At 40.3% G+C, this 10,918-nt stretch overlaps 1 protein-coding gene across 3 annotated transcripts; it reads right to left on the bottom strand.

The window, feature by feature from the left end:
- Positions 1-83: 83 nt before the first annotated feature.
- LOC118371126 (hematopoietic prostaglandin D synthase-like) lies at positions 84-10,788 on the bottom strand. Of its 3 annotated transcripts, none has more exons than XM_035756447.2 (5): positions 10,534-10,788; positions 8,420-8,500; positions 7,302-7,411; positions 5,402-5,500; positions 84-351 (listed from the first exon to the last, which is right to left on the bottom strand). In XM_035756447.2, exons 1-5 carry the CDS (start codon positions 10,664-10,666, stop codon positions 187-189), a joined length of 588 nt encoding a protein of 195 aa, XP_035612340.1. In that variant the 5' UTR covers positions 10,667-10,788; the 3' UTR covers positions 84-186. The 3 variants fall into 3 exon arrangements, with proteins under 3 accessions (XP_035612340.1, XP_035612339.1, XP_035612341.1); XM_035756446.2 differs by having other exon boundaries at positions 8,420-8,512; positions 10,534-10,778; XM_035756448.2 differs by lacking the exon at positions 8,420-8,500 and having other exon boundaries at positions 10,534-10,786.
- Between the last annotated feature and the right edge of the window lie 130 nt (positions 10,789-10,918).

Genomic DNA, 10,918 nt, shown 5'->3' with positions numbered 1-10,918 from the left:
AATGTGCCTCACATCAGTACTTCCTGCATACACATTCCTCATTGCAGGGTAAGTTGTGGTTTGTGTTCAGTAAGCACGGAAATGCAAACACATTTGAAACTGAAACATTTAAATGAGAATTATTGGACCAATTCTAAGCTTCAGAACATTTATCGTGTTTTGTCTCTACTGAACTGGGCTCAGGTTTTAGAACTCTGTTGTAGGTCTGCACTGGATCCACTTAGCGATGTTCGGGATGGCCTCCACCCGGTCAGTCAGGCCACACAGGGCAGGATGGTGATCAGCAAAGCCCGGGCTCAGCACACTGAAGGTAGTGAAGCACACGTGGCAGTACAGATCAGCCCAGGTCTCCTGCACCAAATAGAATAAGGTAAGGTATGTCAGACTATGGTGGCCACATTGAGCGAGGCAGTTGGGGAAACTGACATGGCTTGGTCCCAGATCTGTATGCTATCCTGTCAACTCACAGGACAATTGGCAGGTTTCCATTGACCCACCCAGGTTAATTCTACAAAAGCAATGTCGCAACAACAACAAAATGACTGCAGATATGAGACATTTTCTAAAGATCTAAATTTTTCTGTTCGACAGGTGGATTATTTTATTTAGTCAAATTATGGAAACTAATTTTCAAATGATTGCTGAATAGTTTAAGGGGTGTGAGGTAATCCTGTAACTAAACACACCAATAAATGTAACCTGTAAAGTGTTGGTCCCATGTTTCATGAGCTTAAATGCATCCTAAAAAAAATTCATACGCACAAAATGCTTATTCTCAAATTTTGTGCACATTTGTTTGCATCCCTGTGAGTATTTCTCCTTTGCCAAAATAATCCATCCACCTCACAGGTGTGGCATATCAAGAAGCTGAGTTAACAGAATCGATACACAGGTGCACCTTGTGCTGGGTGCAATAAAAGGCACAGTTGTCAACACAATGCCACAGATGGTCAAGTTTTGCAGGAGCATGCAATTGGCATGCTGACTGCAGGAATGTCCACCAGAACTATTTCCAGAGAATGTTCATTTCTCTATCATACAGTAAGTTGCGCGCCCCCACACCTTCCAGTACACTATACTACAGCATTTATCAACTTTTACTTTACCAGTAACTTATGAAACGTAGTCCTCTCTTTTTAACCAGCTGAGTAAGACAAATACAACTCACCACTAACTGAGCCTCTGTTACCTCCCTGTTGTGCAGTCGGTCTCTGCTGTCACGCTTTCTGTCAGTCTCTGTGTTTCTCTTTGTTCTCCAAAAAAGTGTTAAACAAATATAAATATATTTTAGATTCTTCAAAGTAGCCACACTTTTGCCTTGACAGCTTTGCACAATTGGCATTCTCAACCAGCTTCACCTGGAATGCTTTTCCAACAGTCTTGAAGGAGTTCCCACAAATGCTGAGCACTTGTTGGCTGCTTTTCCTTAACTTTGCGGTACAACTCATCCCAAAGCATCTCAATTGGGTTGAGGCCAGGTCATTTGATGCAGCACTCCATCACTCTCCTTCTTGGTCAAATAGCCCTGACACAGCCTGGAGGTGCGTTGGGTCATTGTCCTGTTGAAAAACAAATGATAGTCCCACTAAGCGCAAACCAGATGGGATGGCGTATTGCTGCAGAATGCTGTGGTAGCCATGCTGGTTAAGTGTGCCCTGAATTCTAAATAAATCACTGAGTGTCACCAGCAAAGCACCATCACACCTCTTCCATGCTTCACGGTGGGAACCACACATGCGGAGATCATCCGTTCACCTAATCAGTGTCTCACAAAGATACGCCGGTTGGAACCAAAAATCTAAATTTGGACTCAGACCAAAGGACTGATTAACACCGGTCTAATGTCCATTACTCTTGTTTCTTGGCCAAAGAAAGGTCATGTTTTTTTTGCAGCAATTCGACCCTGACCGTGTATGTGTGTGTGTGTGTATATATATATATATATATATATATATATACACACACACACACAGTTGAAGTCAAGTTTACTCACACGTTAGTCAAATACATTTAAACTCATTTTTTTTTCCAATTCCTGACATTTAATCAGTAAAAATTACCTGTCTTGGGTCAGTTAGGATCACCACTTTATTTTAAGAATGTGACATGTCAGAATAATAGTGTGATTTATTTCAGCTTTTATTTCACTCATCACATTCCCAGTGGGTCAGAAGTTTACAAAAACTCTTAGTATTTGGTATCATTGCCTTTAAATTGTTTAACTTGGGTCAAATGTTTTGGGTAGCCTTCCACAATAAGTTGGGTGAATTTTGGCCCCTTCCTCCTGACAGAGCTGGTGTAACTGAGTCAGGTTTGTAGGCCTCCTTGCTCGCACACGCCTTTTCAGTTCTGCCCACAATATTCTATGGGATTGAGGTCAGGGCTTTGTGATGGCCACTCCAATACCTTGACTTTGTTGTCCTTAAGCCATTTTCCACAACTTTGGAAGTATGCTTGGGTTCATTGTCCATTTGGAAAACCCATTTTTGACCAAGCTTTAACTTCCTGACTGATGTATATATACATCAAGAAGATGTCTTGATGTTGTGTCAATATATCCACATAATGTTCCATCCTCATGATGCCATCTATTTTGTGAAGTGCACCAGTCCCTCCTGCAGCAAAGCACCCCCGTGCTTCACGGTTGGGTTGATGTTCTTCGGCTTGCAAGCCTCCCCCTTTTTCGTTATACCTGTATTTCAACAAGGAACACAGACTGAGACCAAGGTCTCTTTTACAGCGGGGCCCTGCGTATACATGTTTATACATTATGGCCAAACAGTTATATTTTTAGCGCCTCCTGGGTGGCGCAGTGGTCTAAGGCAGTGCTAGCTGTGCCACCAGAGATCCTGGGAGGTCCATGGGGCGACGCACATTTGGCCCAACGTCGTTCCGGGTTAGGGAGATTCTCACACTGTTAACTTCTTGGTGACGGGGCAGTATTTTCACGTCCGAATGAAATGTGACGGGGCGGCAGAGTAGCCTAGTGGTTAGAGCGTTGGACTTGTAACCGGAATGTTGCAAGTTCAAACCCCCGAGCTGACAAGGTACAAATCTGTCTGTCATATATGACTGTTCTGCCCCTGAACAGGCAGTTAACCCACTGTTCATAGGCCGTCATTGAAAATAAGAATTTGTTCTTAACTGACTTGCCTATTTAAATAAAGGTTTAAAAAAATAAAATGCATGCTCAAATTCAACTGCCTGGTACTCATCCCCAGAAGATAAGATATGTATATTATTAGTAGATATGTTATTAGATTTGGATAGAAAACACGCTGAAGTTTCTAAAACTGTTTGAATCATGTCTGTGAGTAACTGAACGTTTGTAGCAGGCGAAACCCCAAGGAAAAAACATTCAGATTTTTTTGTTTGTTTGGAGGTAACTCTTTTCAATGGGTTTTTATTGGGAATCCAGATTTCTAAGGGTCCTTCTTGCAGTTCCTACCGCTTCCACTGGATGTCCACAGTCTTTAGAAATTGGTTGAGGTTTTTTCTTTGTGGAATGAAGAAGTAGCCCTGTTCAAAACGAGGGTCACTTCAAGTGTACTGTTAGAGGCGCGTGACCAGAAAGCTAACTACAGTTTGTTTTCCTCCTGTATTGAACACAGATCATCCCATCTTCACTTTTATCGATTATTTACGTTAAAAAATACCCAAAGTTGTATTACAAAAGTAGTTTGAAATGTTTTGGCAAAGTTTACAGGTAACTTTTGAGATATTTAGTAGTCAAGTTGCGCAAGTTGGAACCAGTGTTTTTCTGGATCAAACGCGCCAAATAAATGGACATTTTGGATATATATATCGATGGAATTAATCGAACAAAAGGACCATTTCTGATGTTTATGGGACATATTGGAGTGCCAACAAAAGAAGCTTGTCAAAGGTAAGGCATGATTTATATTTTTATTTCTGCGTTTTGTCGCGCCTGCGGGGTTGAAATATGCTTTCTCTCTTTGTTTACAGAGGTGCTACCCTCATAATAGCATTGTTTGCTTTCGCCGAAAAGCCTTTCTGAAATCTGACATGTTGGCTGGATTCACAACACGTGTAGCTTTAATTTGGTATCTTACATGTGTGATTTCATGAAAGTTTGATTTTTAAAGTAATTTATTTGAATTTGGTGCTAGCGCCCCACATATCCCAGAGAGTTTAAAGTAATTTAAATGTTGGAAGATAATGATGAAATAATTCCACTCTGAAACCTTATGACTGTATGAAATTTATTAGAATCATACAATTATTATCTGATGGTTTTGTGTAGTTTTACTCCGTAAAGTTATAATAAATGGTGTGTAGTTTTACTCCGTAAAGTTATAATAAATGGTGTGTAGTTTTACTCCGTAAAGTTATAATAAATGGTGTGTAGTTTTACTCCGTAAAGTTATAATAAATGGTGTGTAGTTTTACTCCGTAAAGTTATAATAAATGGTGTGTAGTTTTTCAGAATTCTCGTAAAACAATATCTGTACAATATGTCGTTGTGGTTGAAACACTTAGGTTGGAGTCATTAAAACTAGTTTATGTAAACTTCCGACTTCAACTCGCTCTCTCGATATGATATCCTCTTGGTGCACCCATTGATTTTCTTCAGGTTTTTGCCTGCAATATCAGTTCTGTTATACTCACAGACAATATTTTAACAGTTTTGGAAACTTTAGAGTGTTTTCTATCCTAATCTGACAATTATATGCATATTCTAGATTCTGGGCATGAGAAATAGGCAGTTTCATTTTGGGTATGGTTTTCATCCAAAAATCTAAATACTGCTCCCCTAGTCTCAAGAGGATATAGATCTCACAGACACATTTTAATATCCACTGTTGAGTATAAAGTACCAGTCAAAAGTTTGGACACTTACTCATTCCAGGTTATTTGTATATTTTTTTTTACATTTCAAAGTCCTTGACATTTTTTGGATTGACTGACCTTCATGTCTTAAAGTAATGATGGGCTGTTGTTTCTCTTTGCTTATTTTAGCTGTTCTTGCCAAGTGTGCAAAGCTGTCATCAAGGCAAAGGGTGGCTACTTTGAAGAATCTCAAATTAGATTTATTTAACGCTTTTTTTGGTTACTACATGATTCCATAGTTTTGATGTCATCGCTATTATTCTACAATGTAGACAATAGTCAAATAAAGAGAAACCCTTGAATGAGAAGGTGTGTCCAAACTTTAGGAGGACAGGTTCATTGTAAATGGCTGGAATGGAATCTATGGAATGGTACCAAACATCCAACACATGGGAATAACTCTGTTCCATTGATGCTGTTACAATGAGCCCATAGTCCTATAGCTCCTCACACTATTTAGATGTCTCATGAGTCATGTTAACAAACCGATGTCATTGGCCAAAATTATGGGACTGAATTACAGTGGAGAGCCCCCCTCCTTTCAACTTACCGAATCACCCACTAACCACTTCCTGTCTCCCAAATGACACTGGAGATGGTCCAGTAACTTGGGGGCGTGGCTTTGGAAAAGCATGTCAATCTTCTGTGTCTGCAGAACAAAACAGGGTTCTCACTCAGGTGAGCATTGTGAATCATTCAGCATGCAGAGGTTGAGCCCTACTGTGGTTTAAACTAAAGTCACTATTAATGACTTGATTTCTTGGGATGGGTTTCCCTGACAACAAAAAAACATCTGTCCTGGAAAAAAGGAAATGGAGATTTTCCATTGAGAATGCTATTTATTCGAGGAGTGGTCATGAGTGTACAGTGTCCTAGACTCAGATTATGTTATGAATGATTGTCAAGGCATTGTCAAACACTTCATGAACATATCTCTGGTCCAATCCTAAATGGACCACTAGACCCTATGCACTTGTTGAGATCTGGGAGAATGAGCTAATAGCTCTACCTTGCCTTCTGATAGGCTAGCACTAGATGGAGGTTTTCCAATATCAAATCCTCTCAGATCTTCATAACTGCATTGGGCATACTGTGCACTTGGAAGGTATTCAAACCCCTGGACTTTTTCCTCATTTTGTTACGTTAGACTTATTTTAAAATGGATTAAATAGAACATTTTCCTCAACAATATACACACAATACCCCATATTGACAAAGCAAAAAACTTGTATACATTTTTGCACATTTATATAAAAATGAAATACCTTATTTACGTAAGTATTCAGACCGTTTGCTATGAGACTCGACATTGAGCTCAGGTGCATCCTGTTAACATTGATCATCCTTGATGTTTCTACAACTTTATTGGAGTCCACCTGTGGTAAATTCAATTAATTGGACATGATTTGGAAAGGCACACATGTCTATATAAGCTCCCACAGTTGTGCATGTCTGAGCAAAAACCCAAGTTATGAGGTTGTCCGTAGAGCTCAAAGACAGGATTGTATTGAGACACAGATCTGGGGAAGGCTACCAAGACATTTCTGCAGCATTGAAGGTCCCAAAGAACACAATGGCCTCCATCATTCTTAAATGAAAGGAGTTTGGAACCACCAAGACTCTACCTCGAGCTGGCCGCCCGGTCAGGGAGGTGACAAAGAACACGATGGTCATTCTAGCCGAGCTCCAGAGTTCCTCTGTGGAGATGAAGAACCTTCCAGAAGGACAACTATCTCTGCAGCACTCCACCAAATCAGGCCTTTATGTTAGAATGGCCAGACGGAAGCCACTCCTCAGTAAAAGGCACATGACAGACCGCTTGGAGTTTGCCATAAGGCACCTAAAGGACTCTGAACATGAGAAACAAGATTCTCTGGTCTGATGAAACCAAGATTGAGCTATTTGGCCTGAATGCCAAGCGTCACATCTGGAGGAAACCTGGCACCATCCCTACGGTGAAGCGTGGTGGTGGCAGCATCATGCTGTGGGGATGTGTTTTAGCGGCAGGGACTGAACCCGATCTAACATCTCTGGAGAGACCTGAAAATTGCTGTGTACCGATGCTCCCCATCCAACATGACAGAGCTTGAGAGGATCTGCAGAGAAGAATGGGAGAAACTCTCCAAATACAGGTGTGCCAAGCTTGTAGCGTCATACCAAAGAAGACTCGAGGCTGTAACAGCTGCCAAAGGCGCTTCAACAAAGTACTGAGTCAAGAGTCTGAATACTTATGTAAGTGTGATATGTCCAGTTTTGTAAATTAGAAAAAAATGTATACAAAGCATTTTTTTTCTTTGTCATTATGGGGTATTGTGCATAAGGTAAAAAAAACGATATATTTTAGAATAAGGCTGTAACGTAACAAAATGTGGAAAAGGTCACAGGGTCTGAATACTTTCCGAATGCACTGTAAGTGTCGATTTGGGATTGGGTGTCCGTGCCTTTCCTACTTTGATCTGTGGGTTGTCCTCTCTCCATGGGATTAAGAGGGTGAAGTCGTTGAGAGTGTCGACCAGAGCATCTGCCTGGGCCTCGGCTAGTCTGCTGTTACCCACAAGCCCTGGGGGAAAAAACAGTTATGCCAGGAAGGGAATGAACAGTTGTTACAAAAGCACAGTGGCTACTGAGTTCCCAAGCGTTTTATGTTCCTCTCTTGCCTTTTAAATTTCATTAAATGCAAGAGGAGAACAGAATGTTCTGGAATATCCTCTTCTTGCTACTTCCCCTGTTTCACCATAACAAGATTATTCAATATATTGTTAAAAGATACAATGCAGTTTCCTGTGTTGTGTGTATATATTTCCACACTATGAGGCTGCAATACTGTGAAAATGAATGATAATGCCCTTTTAGTGTAAGAGCTGTTTGAAAAGACTGCCTGACATTTCAGCCTGTTTTGGGGGGGATGTAGTTGTGGCCTGCCTGGAGACATCCCCAGGTGGTAAATCATTTTAATAGACCAATAAGAAAGAGATCCAAACCTCTCTACCAATAACAGCTAGTTTTCCCCTCCCCACTCAGACCAGTCCAAGCTAAATTATTGCTTGAGAAATTGCTCTTGCTAAGAAGCTATTTTTCTTTCTTTTTTTTTACAATTTTGATTGAAAACAATCGCAGTAAGGTACTTGATTGTTGACCAGAAATGATTTGATATCGAGATAAAAATGTGCAGTGGGGGGCCTTTAAGATCGGAGCTGTGCATGTTGGGGAATACTAGTCATTACTAGCATACAGTAGTTGGCTATCTTTCAAATATAGGATTCTAATATAAGACACATCTCCGTCACAACGGAGGACCGAGCCTTCTGCTCCCTTGCCCCGAGTCTATGGAATGCTCTCCGTGGTCATCTGAGAGTCACTGCATCAATCTGAACTTTTAAAAACAGGCCATGAAACACATTTCTAGACTTTCTTATAGTCCTCATCTTTTTAGCACCTAGCCTATTCTTGCTATTTCCTGCCTTGATTCAAAATGTTTTTATTGTATTTCTGCCTATGTAGAGCTTTGGGAACACTAATGAAAAGCACTTTACAATTTAAATGTATTAGTCTATATTATTATTATTACCTGCTTCCTTTGCCAGGAACCGTGCAATGGCCAGACTCTGAGTCAGAGGGAGTCCATTCACCTCTAGCACTGGGAGCTTTCCTAATGGAAAGGCTGAGAGAGTGTTAATAAGTATGCTGTTGTTCGTCATCAACACTTCTAACCAGAAGATGGAAAATATCAGTGTTGTGTTTGAGACCACCTAAAGTGAGACCGATTCGAGACCGGAGCAAATCGAATCGGAGTCAAAACCAAAGATCGTGAGGGGGGCAAGGGGACCGAGACAGAGTCAAGACCAGAAGAATGTTAGTCCAATTCAAGACCAGAAGAATGTGAGTCCAATTCAAGACCATGATTGTAATTTTGTAAAATCGCTGCCATAAGAGGTAAAAATGTCCGGTATTTCTGTGTTCATATTTCAAAAGAATATATGGATTCTTTATGCATTCAGAATGGTGAAAGAAATGCATGCTGGGGACAAATAGAGAGTCACTTTACAAATACTCACTGACACAAACAGGTCTATAAAGATAAAAAGACCAAACATGTTACAACTTCCCCCGGTCTCCCTTAATAATAGTGAGTGTGGCACTTTCAAACTATTTCCCAGGTGCAGTAATGCTATATGAGTAAAGTCCAGGTCCAGGTTTCAATAGGCGATAAGATATTGTGTGATAAAACCCTTACAAAAAAAGATTGCCGTTTAGTAACTGCAGTTGACTGTGGTATTGTGGACGTAGTAAATGCAGAACTACTGCAGTTGAACTGAAGCTTTACTGCAGTTACACTGAAATTACTGCAGTAAAAATACATTATTTTGGACCAGTATTTGCCGCATACTGCAGTTATACTGCAATCTTTTTTCGTAATTTAAGGGGTGAGGATATTTGACTGACTAACGGTTTTATGCACTGGCTGAATTGGGAGCTGATAATGAGTTTTTTTTTACTGGGCTGGTCTCTGGAAGAAATTGGAGGAGTCCTCAGTATCTAGGTTTCCATCCAATTGACGACAGATTTTCATGCGAATATTCTAAAATCAGCATAACGAAAATATGCACATTTCCCTCCAGTGGTGTGATTCCACCAAATTGATTTGTACCGAATACAAATCTAATGTTCAATGTGTTTCCATCGCATTTTCAGCTCTACGGATAGTTCTGTCCCTCCAAAAAGGTTGCGTTAAATACCAAATATGCCGACTCTGGTCTGTCTATGCACATGCGCTCTAGTCAACAGCTCGCAGACGCAGTGCAGGAAGGGAGTCTGCATGATGAGATTATGGATAAGAGCGAGAATATTTGTATTTGTCAAACGGCGGCAGTCAAGCATCGACCATCATGTCACCAGAATAAGTCCCTCGATATTTATTGGAAATCAGCATCAAAGTCAAAGCGTGCACGTTCAACACCCTGTCAAATTCATAATGTACTGTGTATCTATAGCCTAATAAACTGCATCGTTTCCCGAGTCGTAGTGTACGACCGACCACACACCATATATGCTTTCCTTCGATATGATGGTTATTATTTTTAAAAATTGCGCAAAAAAATTGTTTCCAACGCTATTTCTCGCTTGTTACATTTACTAACACAAAAAATATCCCACCATGTCTAATGAACACATTATCCGTAGGAAAATTATAACATTGTAACGAAACTTAATGTTTCTATCACTGCTGTCTTGATTCTTTTATATATACGATATGACTTCACTCTCATGAAAACCTACTGACCGAGTAAAAATGTATCCGACAACGAGATTGAGACCGAGTCTCACTGGTCACAGACGTCAGTTAAACGTTTTAGTTTTGATGTACATTTGGTTGAGTTGTAAACTAACGTGAATTCAACAAAAATGTCACCATGTTATTGCATTTAAGTTAAAAGTTGGGTGAAAATACTAACTTCCCTTACGTTGGTAACTTTTCCACGTTGATTCAAACTTTCCTCCGAGTTGGTACCTACAACACTGGAAATCGGGGCCATACCAGGGTAAATAGGGGTCGGGATCATAAAATCCATACAGTCGCATACCGTTTTTTTCTTATAGCTCCTCTATTAGCTCATAACTGCTCAGTAGCTAATTGTCTTGTCAATGTGTTTGAAGTGATCTGGTTACTAAAACATTACTCACTCTTCTTAATCGATGGCCAGTCACTCCACTCTACCCGTCGATCCTCGAAGGCTATTCCAGCATAGGCAAAGATATACCGAGGCAGCTCTGCTCTACCTCGCATGTTGAAATAGGTGAGCTTGTAGGATGTCATTGCTCCTGCGGAGTTGGAATGCAGTTTGAAAGGTTATCCAGTGCAATTTTGAGTGAGGATAAGTGATCCACCCCCGAACTGAGACCTGGTGACCCATATGTGTATGAATAAGGCGACTTCGAAAAAAACAACTCGTTTTCGTTTTCTGCATTTTAAAAACAAAACCCTTAAATCGACTTGTTTTCTCATTTATTGTGTCAAAATTGGACATGGAATAACAGAAAACAAATAACACAATGTATTCAATGTTTT

This window comes from Oncorhynchus keta, chromosome 14 (assembly GCF_023373465.1).
Source record: "Oncorhynchus keta strain PuntledgeMale-10-30-2019 chromosome 14, Oket_V2, whole genome shotgun sequence".
Taxonomy (NCBI): Eukaryota; Metazoa; Chordata; class Actinopteri; order Salmoniformes; family Salmonidae; genus Oncorhynchus; species Oncorhynchus keta.
Note: the sequence above shows the minus strand (reverse complement) of the source record. Positions and strands in the feature narration are given on the sequence as shown.